Here is an 18,256-nt window from a genome sequence, read left to right on the forward strand (position 1 = left end):
GAAGATAGGAGTAGGCCATTCGGCCCTTCGAGCCTGCTCCGCCATTCAATGTGATCATGGCTGATCATCCAAATTCAGTACCCTGTCCCTGCCTTTTCCCCATATCCCTTGATCCCTTTAGCCTCAAGAAATATATCCAACTCTTTCTTGAATATATTTAATGAACTAGCCTCCACCGCCCTCTGTGGCAGAGAATTCCACAGGTTCACCACTCTCTGGGTGAAGAAATTCCTCCTCATTTCAGTCCTAAATGGCTTACCCCTTATCCTTAGACTATGACCCCCGGTTCTGGACTCCCCGGCCATCAGAAACATCCTTCCTGCATCTAGTCTGTCCAGACCTGACAGAATTTTATAGGTTTCGATGAGATCCCCTCTCAATCTTCTAAACTCCAGTGAGTATAAGCCCAATCGACACAATCTCTCCTCATACGTCATTCCTGCCATCCCAGGTATCAGCCTGGTGAATCTTCGCTGCACTCCCTCCATGGCAAGAACGTCCTTCCTCAGGTAAGGTGACCAAAACTGCACACAATACTCAAGGTGCGGTCTCACCAAGGCCCTGTACAACTGTAGCAAGACATCCTTGTTCCTGTACTCGAACCCTCTTGCTACGAAGGCCAACATACCATTTGCCTTCTTAACCGCCTGCTGCACCTGCATGCTTACCTTCAGCGACTGGTGCACAAGGACACCCAGGTCTCGTTGCACTTCCCCTTCTCCCAATCTATTGCCATTCAAATAATAATCTGCCTTCCTGTTTTTGCCACCAAAGTGGATAACCTCACATTTATCCACATTATAGTGCATTTGCCATGTTTCTGCCCAATCACTCAACCTGTCCAAATCGTACTGGAGTTTCCCGACATCCTCCTCGCAGCTTACCCTCCCGCCCAGCTTTGTGTCGTCTGCAAATTTGGAGATATTACATCCAATTCCCTCGTCCAGATCATTAATATATATTGTGAACAGCTGGGGTCCTGGGACCGATCCTTGCGGTACCCCACTAGTCACTGCCTGCCACTCGGAAAACGGAAAACGGGTGTCCGACCCACAACGCCTGTTCACACTCTGGCGGTAAGTTGAAAATGGCCCCATATGTGCCATTGGCCTGTATAGCACTACTGCATGTGATTGTAGAATAACACACCATGTGTTACTGGCTGTGTTATGTACGGTGCTACCAGGCTGCACTCAGATTAACAAAACCGTTCTCCCTCTTTCAAGGATACCGGTGCCGTGGCAGTGTTACCAGAACATAGCACAGCAGTGTACTGTGCGGTAATCACAGCGACTGGAGAGCTAAGACTGGGCCTTGGAGACATGGACATTCACCGTCAGATAACAGAGCAGTATGTAAGAGAAACCCACAATCCACTGCCCATACTGACTGTGGCGGGCCTTATGATTCAGAAACTGTATACAGAACAACAAAAGGGGAATCAAACCAATCTGTTCCTCTCTCAAGTGCTTTCTGGGCGTGTGCATGGTGTGGTGTTGAACCACACAAAGCTGAAGGTCCCTGCGTTGGTTCTTGGCCTGTGCTGTCCATCAAAGTCAATGGAAAGTTAAATCGGGTGGGGTATCAAATGGGTGTCCGGCCTAAACCGCCTTGTTCCCCCGCTCGAGTTATGTTAAAATCGGGATTCGTGGATAACTATTGCTGTCTTTGATGGGTACAAACCCAGAAACACCCAATGTTAAGAGGAATTAAAATGATTTCTGTGGGATATTGACTCAATCTCCTCCTCTCTTTCCCACAGAGTTTGTTTCCGTGTTTCCCTCAATGTGATTCTTTCTGTATTTCTAGACTGTTTGTTCTTTGTTAGGTTTCCAAGTTCGAGGAGCAACTCCGATCAGCCTCATTTGTGTGTCTAGATGGGAATATCCCCACGTCAACTATCAATTATGTCTGCAGTGTTGCGAAAGAACACAAAGTACCAGGTAATGGACTGCACCAGGTACATAAGCGAATCAAGTAGAGTTTTAAATCAATTACTCAGGCTTTCAAAACAAAAAAAAATAGTAGTTATGCTTCCCCAATGAATCAGTGGATGATTACAGCGTGTGGTGTGGTCCCAATATTCAGGTACAGTTAAGACGACTGCACGCCCAACGAGTCCCAAGTTATTTTGCAGTGAATCAGTAAAACGCACCATGTAAATGCCGAATTTTGGTTTCTTTACTGTGTAGCGTAACGGGGTGCTGAGACCAACCAACAAACCTGAGACGGCAATGATGTTCATTTGAACTTCTGCACAGAAAGGCTGACATTCTATAGGCAGCAGAAACAGTGCTTAGAATTTCATTGTTACGTTCGTGGGGTGTTCAAGGAAAGCTCGCCACATCTTTTATCCATTGTCTTGTTTGCAGTGTTGTTTGAACCAACAGACTTCAGCAAAGCTTGCAAACCATTTGAGTCAGATAGTTGGAAAGCCCTGGCATTCACAACACCCAATCTGATGGAACTGCGAGCAATGAATGAGGCGCTCAGATTACCAGTACCAGCAGGTAATCTTTTCCAATTATTATATTTTGCAACATGTTTCGAACAGGTTAGACATTTAGAACCCAACAGGGATAACGTCTTTTCATGATTATATTAATATTGAATTGTATTTATTTCACATTTGGTTGAGTGCGAGACTCAATTTTCTTTCTTTTTAACAAAAATTGTATTTTCTCCTCTTCCTGTCTGGTCGTTGTCCTTGCACAACTCGCACCTTCCTCTGCTGATGCACAGGCTGATATGTAACTGGCTCCCAGGCCAAAGCTGCTCTGAAACTGGCCAGCAGAAAACCTTTATGGGGATTTGGCCTCAGTTAGATACCCCCTATACGGGAGGGACTGCTTGTTCTCTGTTAGAGCCACAGCAGCAAAGCTGCAATTAGGAATCCGCAGGGTGTGCGAGGGGATTCTAGTGTGTGAATACTCATCCCACGGTCCAGTGGCACAACTCGGTGGTCCTATGCTATGTGTCATTGCACTGGGAACTGGGTTGTATTTGTGAGTGCATTTTAGTAAAAGATTTTTAAAGTGAGAAGGAGAATGACATGAGGTAGCTCAGTATACACAAAGAATGGTATTTATCCATTTCTGGTGAAGCACGCTGCCTGTTAAATCTTTTACAGACGCTTTGCATCCACAACTCCACCTCCACTCGTCACTGGGGAGTCAACATTATGGCCATGCAGATAGGATAGATCAGACCACCCACCGAGCACTGGGAGTTTTTGTCCCATTCTTGGACTTCCAATTCTAAACTAGTGGACAATCTAACATGGCTGCTGCTTTGTTCTGCTTCTGAGTAGCTGTTGCACTTGAATGCAGAACAAATTAGTAGTGCTGGGGACAAGGGGCAAAGGTAATTTTTTTTTATTCCAACAGTGTAAATGCAGAGTGTGTTGGATATGCTGCTCAGCCAGTATGAGTGGACAAAGATATCTTCCATATGTTGGATCTGTGAGCTGTTGCACTCACCATCCACTCTTAGTTTGAACTTTCCTTAATGTCTATAAGGTTATCATCCAGTTTTCCTCAACTGCACAGAGTTGCCCTCGGAGCTGGATGACGTCATTGGTGTTGCGCTGGACATGTCACGGCCACTGTTGAAACACTTGCAGTGTGTGATTGTAACCCTGGGTCAACACGGTGTGCTCCTGTGTGGCAGAAGTGAAAAAGGAGCGATTTCTCTTCAGTCAAAGAAAGCCGCTCAGGTCAGCAATGACATTGGAATCTTCACTCACCGACGAGTCGCCTGTCTATAGCTTCTGTTTGTGGATTCGCAAAATGTTGACATATTAATTTTGGTTCCTTCTCAAGTGCCGCACACTGTTCTTTTGACAACAAAGTGAACCGGTAACTGGCTCCAAGGCCTCCACTTCCTTGTGAATGGTCACTGCGTGGTATGTTACAGGGCAGGTGACCCAATATATAGGGCTCCAGCGTGTTGTCACAGGCCCAGAATTCCCCACACAGCGAGTCCTCAATCTTTGCTGTGTCATTGACCATTGGTGTATAGTGGAGATTAGCTGTTGCCCTGAAAATACATAGAAGTTACAACACGGAAACTGGCCATTCAGCCCAACCACTCTGTGTTGACGTTTACCTCCACACGAGTGAATAGTTTGAATTATATTTACCCAGCCTGTTTCCACATCTATTCAACCCCTTTTCCTTCATCCATCTATCCAACCTAATCTTGAAAGTTGACAGATTCTGCTTCAAGCACTAACCCTGGAATTCAATTCTACAGCTGCAACTCTCTGTGTGAACAAGTTTCTCCTGCCATGTGTTCTAAATCTTTTACATTTAACTTTGTACCAGCACAGACACGATGGGCCGAATGGCCTCCTTCTGTGCTGTAAATTTCTATGATTCTATTGACCCTCATTCTTGACCTCTCAACTACTGGAAACAGTCTACTTCTATCTATAATGTCCCATCCTTTCATAACTTTAAGCACTTCTATTGTATCAACCTATAATCTACGTTGGTCTAATGAAAAAGGACCCAATCTTTCACGTTTTTCTTCGTATTTCCTCATACCAGGTAGCTTCCTGGTGAAGATGCATTGCCCCTGCCTAAAGCCTCAATATCCTTCCTATAGCGTGGATCTCTGCACTGCATTTTAATAGGGTCTTATTAAGGTTTAATATTGGCTCATCATTATCTTTGGATTTTATATTCTATACCTAGCGATAAAACCTAGATTTAGCCTGTTTTGGTATCATCGGCAAATTTCAACACCACTCCCTCCAGCCCTATATCCAAATCATTGTTACACATAGTGAACAGAAATAGCCTCAGAACTGAGCCCAACGGGACACCTCTACCCACTTATAAACACTCTGGAAAACTGCCCCTAACTCCTACTCAGTTTTTTACCTTCTAACCAATTTTTAGTTCAGTTTGCTATCCTACTAATTCTATACCCCTTAATCTTCTCAAAGTCCAGGTACACCACATCCAAGCATCTGGGATGCAACAAAGCATCCGGGACTGTCGGTCTGGTCTGCCCCTCTAACAATTGAATCACTACTGCTTTTCTAGCGGTGTTGCTAATCTCCCCACCTGGAGCTCACTGTTGGTGCCATTGATATTTGAGGCCCTGCCCAGACACCTAATTTTCCCCACAGGAAGCTAGAGCTTCAGATCTGTGAGAGCGTAAATTGCTCTTGGCCAATCCTGTTCTAACCGTTCTTTTCTGCCTTTCCCCGCCCCTCGGATAGTCTCCCATCTTTCCTCCTCCACTGCCATGCTCCCTAATTCTCACTGGGGTGACTACCCTCTGAAACTCTCGCTCCAGAAACTGCTCTCGTCCCAAACATGTCTCCCATTTCCTTCTCAAGTTCAGACATTTTAAGCTCGATAATGTGAGTTGGAGATGGTTCCCACAGGTGTGATTGTCCGAGTCAACACCTGGTGCTTGAAACTCCCACACATCTGCCAGGAATGACACATTACTGTCCCTTCCGGTGCTGCTATTATAAGATTTATTTAGTTTGTTAAATTATAAAGTTTATATGATTTATGTATAGTATCAGCTAGTCTACTTAGCACCTCCTTCCTCCTTTGCACCTAATTCCCACTTTCACCAAATTCCCATTTTAGAAGTCCTTACTCTCACTCCGAGTACCCGCTCACTCAGGTGCGCTCGCACCTCTAGCTTGTCCTCTCACAACTATCCCCCTATATCAAACCACCAGATGAAATTTAATGCAGAAAAGTGTGAAGTGATACATTTTGTTAGAAAGAATGAGGAGAGGACATATAAACTAAATGGTACAATCCTGAAGGGGATGCACGAACAGAGAGACCTGGGGGTATGTGTGCACAAATCATTGAAGGTGGCAGGGCAGGTTGAAAAAGCAGTTAAAAAGGCTTACGGGATCCTGGGCTTCATGAATAGAGGTATAGAGTACAAAAGTGTGGAAATTATGATGAATCTGTATAAAACACTGGTTTGGCCCCAACTGGAGTACTGTGTCCAATTCTGGGCATCATACTTTAGGAAGGATGTGAGGGCCTTAGAGAGGGTGCAGAAAAGATTTATGAGAATGATTCCAGGAATGAGGGACTTCAGTTACGTTGATAGACTGGAGAAGCTGGGGTTGTTCTCCTTAGAGCAGAGAAGGTTGAGAGGAGATTTGATAGAGGTGTTCAAAATCATGAGGGGTCTGGACAGAGTAGATAGAGAGAAACTGTTCCCATTGGCGGAAGGGTCAAGAACCAGAGGACACAGATTTAAGGTAATTGGCAAAAGAACCAAAGGTGATCTGGAATGCACTGCCTGAAAGGGTGGTGGAGGCAGATTCAATCACGGCTTTCAAAAGGGAGTTGGATAAGTATCTGAAGGAAAGAAATTTGCAGGGCTATGGGGAAAGGGCGGGGGAGTGGGACTAGCTGAAGTGCTCTTGCAGAGAGCCAACGCGGGCTCGACGGGCCGAATGGCCTCCTTCTGTGCTATAACCATTCTATGATTCTATATACACTTTGCAGACACAGCTAGTTTGAACTGGCCATTCAGCCCCCAAGCACCCAATATCTAATTAACACATGCCAGTGAACTACTTACAAGAGGCAGGGAAATACATGGAAAAGAATCTGAGATGGGAGTTGCCGTGGGCACGCTCACACGGCTAAAGCAGCACGAGAATGTCTGGGGTGACCCAGTCTCTAGTTCACCTCATCCTCCAGGTAGGGAAGTGCTTAGCCTCTGATCGGCACCTCCTTATAACAGCAGGGTTAAGATGGGTAACTCACTCTGGGGAGGTTGTGACACATGTCTAATTGCTCCATACCATGGTCCACTGGGGCTCTGACACAGTGTGACTGCATTTATTTCAATGTTTTTGTTCTCTCCCAGATTGAACCTGGTAAGATTTGTGGTATCTATTACCCAGCGATCGCTGTTGAGGCAGAAGAAATACTGAACGTGTCCGGAGCTGGTGACAGGTAAGAGACCTTTACCATCGTCACCAACCTGCGCATCTGATCACTGTGAACTCTGTCGGGATTCTGTCAGTGAGGTAAACTTCAAATGGGTTTCAGACAGAGCACAGGAAGAGAAATGTTCTCACTTCAGCCCAGTAGCATTTGGTCATGTTGCTCTGCTAGGGTTTGATCCAGTCAGCGTTGATTCTAAGTGAGGTAAATTGCTGATGCTTCCTGTTGGAATGCTGATGTGCAGAAGTTGGATGCAGGTTCATAATACAGTGTCCTACCTGTGACTGCCCAAACTCAGCCATGCCATTGGAGGAGTCCTATAGACTAACAAATAGCCATACTTCTCCCAGTGGCGCAACTGTTAAGATAGCTGAGCCATACAGACAGGAAGATCTTAGGTTTGACCTCTCGGCTGTGGTGAGTAAACTGACCTCTAGCAGGAGGGCAGTGGAGGGGAGAACGAGCCATGGTTCCCACTCCAGATTGCTATCCAGTGATCACCTGCTGAAGGTTTGCATGTTTGGTCATCAGATGAGGATAGGTTTTGGGCCCCATGAACCGCCCGGTGATAGAATTGCCTGCGGAAACTCACTCAGCGTCAAGGTTCCTATATGAATAATAGGCACTTTGGTGAGGTCCGGAGGGCGAGTAGTTTCTTGTGCAACTACATCCCGACAAGAAGTCAACCTTTTCATGGGCGGGTGGACGGGGGGGTGGGGGGGGGAAATCCGCAGAAATAGTCACACAGTGGAAGATTTTTAAAGGACTAATTGCATTGGGACATTGGAAAGGTTTCATCATCAACAGCAGCTATCTCAGCAAATCCCAGCAAATATAGTGAAGCTAGAAAATGATGATTGGGTTACGGTCTATGCCATTAATCGAGTTATGTATCACACTGCAGGGTTTTTTTCCTTTTTTTTATTCATTGATGGGATGTGGGCGTCGCTGGCTAGGCCTGCATTTAGTGCCCATCCCTAATTGCCCTTGAGAAGATGGTGGTGAGCTGCCTTCTTGAACCGCTGCAGTCCATATGGTGTAGGTACACCCACAATGCTGTTAGGAAGGGAGTTCCAGGATTTTGGCCCAGCGACAGTGAAGGAACGGCGATACAGGTCCAAGTCAGGATGGTGTGTGGCTTGGATGGGAACTTGTAGGTGGTGATGTTCCCATGCGTCTGCTGCCCTTGTCCTTCTAAGTGGTAGAGGTCGCGGGTTTGGAAGGTGCTGTTGAAGGAGCTTTGGCGAGTTGCTGCAGTGCATCTTGTAGATGGTACACACTGCAGCCACAGTGCGCCGGTGGTGGAGGGAGTGAATGTTGAAGGTGGTGGATGGAGTGCCAATCAAGCGGGCTGCTTTATCCTGAATGGTGTCGAGCTTCTTGAGTGTTGTTGGAGCTGCACTCATCCAGGCAAGTGGAGAGTATTCCATCACACTCCTGACTTGTGCCTTGTAGATGGTGGAAAGGCTTTGGGGAGTCAGGAGGTGAGACACTCGCCGCAGAATTCCCAGCCTCTGGCCTGCTCTTGTAGCCACAGTATTTATATGGCTGGTCCAGTTCAGTTTCTGATCAATGGTAACCCCCAGGATGTTGATAGTGGGGGATTCAGCGATGGTAATGCCATTGAATGTCAAGGGGAGATGGTTAGAGTCTCGCTTGTTGGAGATGGTCATTGCCTGGCACTTGTGTGGTGCGAATGTTACTTGCCACTTGTCAGCACATCCTTCATTTATTTAACTTTGAGTCAAAACATTCTGATTGGAGCAGTCACACAGGTAGACCAGTTGAAACTATGGCCTAAAAATTCGGTTGCTTTGTGCCTCCTGTTAGCGCCCTAAGAGGGGCGCAAAGCAACTAGCGCCTGGGCACGGTGCCAATGCCTCTCGTGAAATTCAGCGGGAGATTAGTACCGGCAGTAACCGTTAGCGCTGGCGGTAACCGTTAGCGCCCCGCGGCACTGCGCCGGCGATGACATCATCACTGTGCGCAGCTCCCCAGCCGCGATCTTCAGTAGCGCCCCCTGAATTACCACCGGACGCTATGTCCGATGGGGTCAGGGGGGCCTACCTGCAGCCGGGGCGACGCTAATTAAAGGGAAGGTGCCAGGCGGCTATCTTTGTTGCTGGCTGCCTGCCAGCACATGCCCTCTCTGTCGTCCCCAGTCTCGTTCGCTGCCGCCCCCTCCCCCCCCCCCCCCCCCATGGAGTGCCGGCTGTGCTCTGTGAGCCCGGCACCTCTCTTGAGTGCCGGGCTCTTTGGCCGGCACTCCAATCCCTGGTGGCCCAGCTGGGGAGGAAGGCCTGCAGTACTGCGGCACGTAGCGCCGCGACATTCACTCGCAGCGCCCCAAGAGGGAGGCGGGGCGCTTCCAGTAGCACCCCGCTTCCCTCTTGGGGCGCTACTGGTGAATTTTGGCCGCAGGGGCGCCCCGGCGAAGTTAGCGCCCCAAAGGGGGCGCGACTCAATTTTCCCCCCTATATTATTAAGTCATGTGACCGAGGATGTGGGATTCTCCACGAGTATTGTGAAAGAAGCCTGGTTGTAACCGGACTCTGTAAAGCAGAGTTTCTAGGTTTAGTCATTTGTCAAAGCTCCATGAAGCATGTACAGAAATATTGGAAATAAATGCACCTCAAAGGAGAAGGTGACAAATCCTTCAACCTGCCCTCTAATCTCACTTCTTTCTGCGGTTGTTGCATCCATCATCTGCCCACCCTAACCACACCACACTAACGATTTGGAAAGGATTAGTTCTAAGAAACAAGGGATTTCCTTTGATTATACAGATTAGTACAGAACTTGTGAACTAAAGAAACACGTGAAGGATGATGTTGAACAGAAATAAATTAACTGAAAAACATTGAACAAGTTATGTACCTCGGCACTCATAAATATTAAAAATATGTCTATCCCAGATTTCATTTTCTTCCATATTTCTGGATTCGTTGTTTTCAAATAAGCAAAGCCACAGCCGAATGTGGCAGAAGGCGAACAATTCCAACTCGTCAACCTCGCGTGCGTGGGATAGTGACTATACAGTGCAAACTTGTTTGTTCATGTTTGTCGCGATCTTCCTACCAGTAAGGAGAATGCACAGCGTCCTACCCACTTTGATCGTAGACCGCTAACCCGCCCTCGAAAGGAATCTTCCTCTTACTCAATTTATCGGGGAGTGCCCATCCATCTGGTTGGGGAAACCTTAAACACGAAACCTTGTCATTACAAGTAATTCTCCCCTCGCCCCCTCCCTCCCACCCCCGACTTCCCCTCCCCAAATTCCCCCTTCTGTTTAACAACTATTCTCTGCACTTCATGACCAGGTTCTTGAATGGTCTGGAGATGGCAATTGCAGTGTTGGAATGATCACCAGTTTTGAGGCTAGCAGGTCCACAGATAACATTCTGTAGTCCTCCCTTCACTCGGAGTGTTTCTCTATTTCTATTATTCTCCAGAAGAATTAGACTAGGTGGTCGTGTACTGAACTATAATGAGCTTTGTCATGGTGTTGTTGAGATTTGCTTCATCAGTGGGGTTTCTTGGATACAGTACTTGAAGGGGAAAAATTTGCAGGGATATGGAGAAAGGGCAAAGGAGTGGGACTAATTGGATAGCTCTTTCAAAGAGCCGGCACAGCTATGATGGGCCGAATGGCCTCCTTCTGTGCTGTATCATTCTATGATTCTGTCACCTTGTAATTTTAAAGTGAATCAAATTCTTACTTTTGTATGGTAATACTATTTCAGCAAAGTTCAACCCCAATTTAACTGGGCAATGATATCTCCCAACAAATTCAGAGCATTTTAGAAATGAACAGCAAGTAGAATCAGCTACACGTACAATCAATAAATGATCCAGCGCATCAAACTACTGATTATTCCCACTGTATAGAATTGAAGTGGATCAAACCCTTTACTTTTGCTGCAGTCATGTTGTGGGATAAATGTAACACATGGATACAGTATCCAAGTTGATGGTTCAAGTATTTTTCAGTTATCAGCATTTTCACTGCTCCGTGCATGAAGTGCACTCCACTGGTGATACCTTTCCTGTCAGTATTAAGTGCCTTGGGACGCTTTACTATGTTAAAGGTGCTATATAAATCCAAGTTGTTGTTGTATTTGAATTGAGTTGATGGATGAATGATTACAAATAGGCTGGATTACAAAGATTTTTAAATTAACTCGGATATTTTTATCTACAGTTTATCGAATTTCTGATTGAAGATTAAACCAAAAAGTTTAATTTTAGATAAAAGCACCAAAGCATTTATCAGGAATTATCTGTGAGACTCCCAGTGGTTGGGGTGAGCAAGCACCCCTTCTATCTCCGGCCCTCCTCCGATATGTTTGCTGCCATAGTGATGCACATCATTCTCTTCACTATCCCAGCTCTGCATCACAGCTAGCTCACAATCCCCAGGGACGTATTATCTTCCTTGATTTCTATAAAAAGGAAGTTCTGGAGGAGATGCTATACTGCTGTCACCTTGTGGCTGGATCTCATTCTCTGTCTGATTAACCCAATACCTTAATCACTAAGACTGAGGCCATCTGTTCAGCTGCCTCTGCTGCTTCTCACCTTCTGCTTGCCACCAAGCCAACCCTCTTCCCCACAGTCCCTCCTGCCCTGGCCCTGATTCCGCATCTTTCTCTAGTTTCTTTCCTTTCCTATCTCCCGTCAGGCCCTCGAGACCCGCGACCTGCTCCCTTGACCCCATTCCCATTAAACTTTGATCACCCTACACCCCTTCCTGGCCCCCATGCTAGATGACATTGTAAATGGTTACTTCTCCTCAGGTACTGCCCCATTCTTTTCAAAACAGCTATCATCACCCCCGCTCCTGAAAAACCCCCTCTATCCTTGCAAACTGCCATCCCATCTCCGACCCCCCTTCCTCGCCAAAGTCCTTGAAAGTGTTGTTGCCTCCCAAATCCGTGCCCATCTTTATCGAAACTCCATGTTTAAATCTGTATAATAAGGTTTCCCTCCTGCCACAGCACTGAAACAGCCTTAATCAAAGTCACAAATTACTCCTCAGTGATTGACTGTGTCCAGGGTGCATTATCGCTTCCCATCTTCCCCAACCTGTCTGCAGCCTTTGACACAGTCAACCACACCATCCTCCTCCAATGCCTCTCCTCCGTTGTCCAGGTTACTGGGACTGCCCATGCTTTGTTCCACTCTTAGCTATACAATCATATCCTCAGCAATGGCTTCTCCTCCCGCCCCACACTCTTACCTCAGGAGACCCCAACGATCTATCCTTTGGCCCATTCCTCCTCCTCCTCATCTACATGCTGCCCCTCAACGACATCATCTGAAGACATGGGCCCCGATTTTCGGCTTGTGTGGGGAATGGTCGGATTTCCCCGAATGTGGGGTTTCTGACACACATAAAAAAGTGTCAGCCAGCTCCACGCAATTTTCCCTCAAGTGGCCAATTAATTCCCAGCATGTGGGAAGCCTTGCTAATTGTCCAATTCGAGTCAGAAATCCCCACAGTATGATGTCATCATTCGTGGTGCTTTCAAGGTCCATAGCAAGCACTGCATCCTCTGAAGGCTTCCAAATGAACCATACAGGATGCCAGTGCCAGACCCCGAGCTGCCTTCAAATTCGACGAGGCTTCACTGCAGGCATTATTGGATGGGGTTAGGGCCCACAGGGAGGTCCGCTTCCCTAGGTCAGGAAGGAAGAGGCCTCCCACTGAGACCAGTGCTGCATGGATGCAGGTGTCAGCAGATGCCAACTCGCTGGGAGTCACCAGAAGAACCTTGGCATTACATCTCTAACTCCTTCCTTAACTCCCCTACAGTACCATCCAGAGCCCCCGTCCTCACTGTGGAGGAGGAAGAGGCTGTGCAGCCAGACTCCTCAGAGGAAGCTCCAACCTCTGAGGGCGCAGCGTCAGCAGAATTAAGCGCACCCAGCACCAGCACAGACACTCACACCTCGGGGGGACCTTCAGGACATAGAGTAGTGTTGTCACAAGTGAGCCTCAGCAGATTCTGGAGACAGGGACAGCAGTGGAGAGTCCTCGTCGGAGGGCGCAGGACTCTGCCAGCTCAGCTCAGCTCCGCTGCATGTCGACCCTCTGCCTCTGGGTCCATCTGCAAGAGAAGAGGTGATGGATCTCCATGTACAGATGCAGGAGTCTCTGGCAGGTTTTGTCTCCAGGGTCGCTGCGAGTATGGAGCGAATGGAGGAGTCCATAGCGACCATGAGCAGAGCCTTTGTGGAGTCATTGGCACGTGAACGCATCACCATGGAAAGGTTGGCAACCTCCATGGAGGAGATAACTCGCCAGGGTACGGAAAACATGGTGAGTGCTCATAAGAGAATGACATCTCTTGAGGAGCGTTGGCCATCAGTTGAACAGAGAAACCAGATCTTCATGGAAGTCCTTCTGAGTAGGACTGCCAGTGCAGATACGGGTCCCCATGGCCTCCTAAAGCGCAGCAAGGTGCTCTCAAGCCGCTTCCAAGCGCTGGCCCCTTCTGGCCTGTGCAGCTTCAGATGAGTGAGCAGCAGCCTGGTGCTCCTGGTGCTCATCATGCTGTTCCTGGTTCTGCTGCTGCCGCATCTGCTGCTGGAGATCCTCTAATGGCAAGAAGGGAAGGAAAAAAAGGCGTCCCATGCTTCTCGTAGATGCCTCCGCTGAGGAAGCGCTGAGTGAGGGTGGCGAGAGGGGCTTCCCAGGAGATCACATTGGAGAAGTGTGTGAGGCTCCAACCTTCCACAGCTGTGCCTAAGCCTTGAAGAAGTAGCCCCAAGCCTTCAGCAACAAGGTCCTTCAACATACAAGTGCTGTCCCTTTAAATCGCAGCTTCTCCATTGACCTGCAGCTGACAGCTAGCAAGCCGGCAAACTTCACGCCAGCTCTCAGCAGCGGGGTTCCCCGCAGGCGGGTTTCATGTGGGGAAAGCCCCAAAGTCGCAACGGCCCCGGAAAATCTACCTCAACGAGGTCATTATTGGTAATTAGTGTGCCGACGACCAGTCCCGCCAGCGGTGGCCGGGACTGAAGCGGGGTGCGGGGAAACGGCGGTCCGAAAGTCGGATGGGGCGGGGAATCAGGTGGGGGGGGGGGTCCCGACCCGCTTTTTCGTCGATTTTCGGCCCCCGGCCGCATGAAAAGCCGCCCGACGGCGGCCAGAAAATCGGGGCCATGGGGTCAGCTTCCGCATGTATGCTACAACACCCAGCTCTACCTCTCCACCACCTCTCTTGACCCCTCCACTGCCTCGGTGTTATCAGACTCCTTCGGTGACATCCTCCTGGATAAGCTGCAATTTCCTCCAGTTAAAATTGGGAAGACTGAAACCATCGTATTAGCTCCCCCCCACCACCACAAACCCAGCCACCGATTAAATCCGTCTCCCCAGCCACTGACTCAGGCTGAACCAGACAGTTCGTCACATTGACATCCTACTTGACCCTAAACTGAGCTAGAGACCCCATATAATCTCCATCACATAGACTGCCTACTTCCACCTCTGTTACGTCGCCCGCCTCACCCCCATCTGCTGCGGAATCCCTCATTCATGCCTTCGTCACCTCCTGACTCAACTATACCAATACTCTCCTGGCCGGCCTCCACAACCTGTAAAATTCAGGAGTGAAAGGAAGCATCAATTTTGAGCAGCACCTGCAACAGTAGGGACACTTAATGGGGGAGCTTTTATGCTTCAAAATCCACAGCAACTGGCATTAAAAAAGTGTGCTCTATCTGCTTTTCCTGACTGGAACAGAGCAACCCTTGAATGTACGCTCAAAATGATTACCTCCCGACTTCTACCACCCAAGTTCCGTGGACGAGAACAGAAACGGGTGATAATCTGGCGAGTAGAGACAAAGGCCCCGATTTTCGGCTTGTGTGGGGAATGGTCGGATTTCCCCGAATGTGGGGTTTCTGACACACATAAAAAAGTGTCAGCCAGCTCCATGCAATTTTCCCTCAAGTGGCCAATTAATTCCCAGCATGTGGGAAGCCTTGCTAATTGTCCAATTCGAGTCAGAAATCCCCACAGTATGATGTCATCATTTGTGGTGCTTTCAAGGTCCATAGCAAGCACTGCATCCTCTGAAGGCTTCCAAACGAACCACACAGGATGGCAGAGGAGCCTGCAGCAGCTGTGGGCAGTGCCAGACCCTGAGCTGCCTCCAAATTTGACGAGGCTTCACTGCAGGCATTATTGGATGGGGTTAGGGCCCACAGGGAGGTCCTCTTCCCTAGGTCAGGGAGGAAGAGGCCTCCCACTGAGACCAATGCTGCATGGATGCAGGTGTCAGCAGATGCCAACTCGCTGGGAGTCACCAGAAGAACCTTGGCATTACATCTCTAACTCCTTCCTTAACTCCCCTACAGTACCATCCAGATCCCCCGTCCTCACTGTGGAGGAGGAAGAGGCTGTGCAGCCAGACTCCTCAGAGGAAGCTCCAACCTCTGAGGGCGCAGCATCAGCAGAAGTAAGCGCACCCAGCACCAGCGCAGACACACCTCGGGGGGACCTTCGGGACATAGAGTAGTGTTGTCACCTGGGCCCCGATTTTGTGGCCGCCGTCGGGCGGCTTTTCATGCGGCCGGGGGCCGAAAATCGTCGAAAAAGTGGGTCGGGACCCCCCCCCCCCGCCTGATTCCCCGCCCCGTCCAACTTTCGGACTGCCGTTTCCGCGCGCCCCGCTTCAGTCCCAGCCGCCGCTGGCGGGACTGGTCGTCGGAACACTAACAAGCAATTATCTGCTTGTTGAAGTGGATTTTCCTGTGCCGTTGCGACTTTGGGGCTTTCCCCACCTGAAACCCGCCTGCGGGGAACCCCGCTGCTGAGAGCTGGCGTGAAAACAGCTGGCTTGCTTGCTTGCAGCAACAGGTCGCTGAGGGCTGAAGAGATTTAAATAGGCAGCATTTGCAGGCTGCAGGACCTTGTTGATCAAGGCTTGGGGGAACTTTTTGAAGCCTTAGGAGCAGCTGCAGAAAGTTGGAGCCTCACACACTTCTCCAGTGTGAGCTCCTGGGAAGCCCCTCTCACCACCCTAACTCAGCGCCCCCTCAACGGAGGCATCTGCCAGAAGCATGGGAGGCCTTTGGGACGTTCCCTTCCTGGCATTAGAGGATCTCCAACAGCAGAGGCGGCAGCAGCAGAACCAGGAACAGCAGGATGAGCACCAGAAGCACCAGGCTGCTGCTCACTCACCTGAAGCTGCACAGGCCAGAAGGGGCCAGCGCTTGGAAGTGGCTTGAGAGCACCTTGCTGCGCTTTAGAGGGCCAGTGGGACCCGTTTCTGCACTGGCAGTCCTACTCAGACGGACTTCCATGAAGATCTGGTTTCTCTGTTCAACAGATGGCCAACACTCCTCAAGAGATGTCATTCTCTTATGAGCACTCACCATGTTTTCCGTACCCTGGCGCGTTATCTCCTGCATGGAGGTTGCCAACCTTTCCATGGTGATGTGTTCATACGCCAATGACTCCACAAAGGCTCTGCTCATGGTCGCTATGGACTCCTCCATTTGCTCAGCACTCGCAACGACCCTGGAGACAAAACCTGCCAGAGACTCCTGCACCTGTGCATGGAGATCCATCACCTCTTCTCTTGCGGATGGACCCAGAGGCAGAGGGTCGTCATGCAGCGCAGCTGAGCTGAGCTGGCAGAGTCCTGCGCCCTCCGACGAGGACTCTCCACTGCTGTCCCTGTCTCCAGAATCTGCTGAGGCTCACTTGTGACAACACTACTCTATGTCCCGAAGGTCCCCCCGAGGTGTGAGTGTCTGCGCTGGTGCTGGGTGCGCTTACTTCTGCTGACGCTGCGCCCTCAGAGGTTGGAGCTTCCTCTGAGGAGTCTGGCTGCACAGCCTCTTCCTCCTCCACAGTGAGGACGGGGGCTCTGGATGGTACTGTGGGGGAGTAAAGGAAGGAGATAGAGATGTAATGCCAAGGTTCTTCTGGTGACTCCCAGCGAGTTGGCATCTGCTGACACCTACATCCATGCAGCATTGGTCTCAGTGGTGGCCTCTTCCACCCTGACCTAGGGAAGAGGACCTCCCTGTGGGCCCTAACCCCATCCAATAATGCCTGCAGTGAAGCCTCGTCGAATTTGAAGGCAGCTCGGCCTCTGCCGCTGGCAGCAGCTGGTGCAGGCTCCTCTGCCATTGTGCAAGAGTGGTTGAGAAGCCTGCAGAGGTGGAGAAGCTTGCTGGACACTTTGAAAGCACCACGAATTATGACATCATAGTGTGGGGATTTCTGACTTGAATTGGACAATTAGCAAGGCTTTCCACATGCTGGGAATTAATTGGCCACTTGAGGGAAAATTGCGTGGAGCTGGCTGACACTTTTTTATGTGTCAGAAACCCCACATTCGGGGAAATCCGACCATTCCCCACACAAGCCGAAAATCGGGGCCCTGGTGTTTCACAGCTCACAAGTGAGCCTCAGCAGATTCTGGAGACGGGGACAGCAGTGGAGGGTCCTCGTCGGAGGCGCAGGACTCTGCCAGCTCAGCTCAGCCGCGCTGCATGTCAACCCTCTGCCTCTGGGTCCATCCGCAAGAGAAGAGGTGATGGATCTCCATGCACAGATGCAGGAGTCTCTGGCAGGTTTTGTCTCCAGGGTCGCTGCGAGTGTGGAGCGAATGGAGAAGTCCATAGCGACCATGAGCAGAGCCTTTGTGGAGTCATTGGCGCATGAACACATCACCATGGAAAGGTTGGCAACCTCCATGGAGGAGATAACTCGCCAGGGTACGGAAAACATGGTGAGTGCACATAAGAGAATGACATCTCTTGAGGAGCGTTGGCCATCTGTTGAACAGAGAAACCAGATCCTCATGGAAGTCCTTCTGAGTAGGACTGCCAGTGCAGATACGGGTCCCCATGTCCCCCAAAAGCGCAGCAAGGTGCTCTCAAACCACTTCCAAGCACTGGCCCCTTCTGGCCTGTGCAGCTTCAGGTGAGTGAGCAGCAGCCTGGTGCTCCTGTTGCTGATCCTGCTGTTCCTGGTTCTGCTGCTGCCGCATCTGCTGCTGGAGATCCTCTAATGGCAAGAAGGGAAGGAAAAAAAGGCGTCCCATGCTTCTCGTAGATGCCTCCGCTGAGGAAGCGCTGAGTGAGGGTGGCGAGAGGGGCTTCCCAGGAGATCGCATTGGAGAAGTGTGTGAGGCTCCAACCTTCCACAGCTGTGCCTAAGCCTTGAAGAAGTAGCCCCAAACCTGCAACAACAAGGTCCTTCAACATACAAGTGCTGGCCCTTTAAATCGCAGCTTCTCCTTACCTGCAGCTGACAGCTAGCAAGCTTCACGTCAGCTCTCAGC

General features: G+C 49.5%; 1 protein-coding gene across 1 annotated transcript in view; it reads left to right on the forward strand.

Annotated features, from left to right (window-relative positions):
• The window catches only part of LOC147106133 (uncharacterized), a 122,500-nt gene that overhangs the window by 77,791 nt on the left and 26,453 nt on the right, over positions 1-18,256 (forward strand). The window contains exons 14-18 of the mRNA XM_086008944.1: positions 1,227-1,355; positions 1,829-1,943; positions 2,373-2,510; positions 3,549-3,715; positions 6,868-6,956. Coding sequence (XP_085865070.1) covers positions 1,227-1,355; positions 1,829-1,943; positions 2,373-2,510; positions 3,549-3,715; positions 6,868-6,956 — 638 coding nt within the window. The remainder of the gene's footprint in view (positions 1-1,226; positions 1,356-1,828; positions 1,944-2,372; positions 2,511-3,548; positions 3,716-6,867; positions 6,957-18,256) is intronic.

The sequence above is a fragment of the Somniosus microcephalus genome, chromosome 16 (genome assembly GCF_052327205.1).
Source record: "Somniosus microcephalus isolate GS21.2 chromosome 16, FLI_Smic_1.0, whole genome shotgun sequence".
Taxonomy (NCBI): Eukaryota; Metazoa; Chordata; class Chondrichthyes; order Squaliformes; family Somniosidae; genus Somniosus; species Somniosus microcephalus.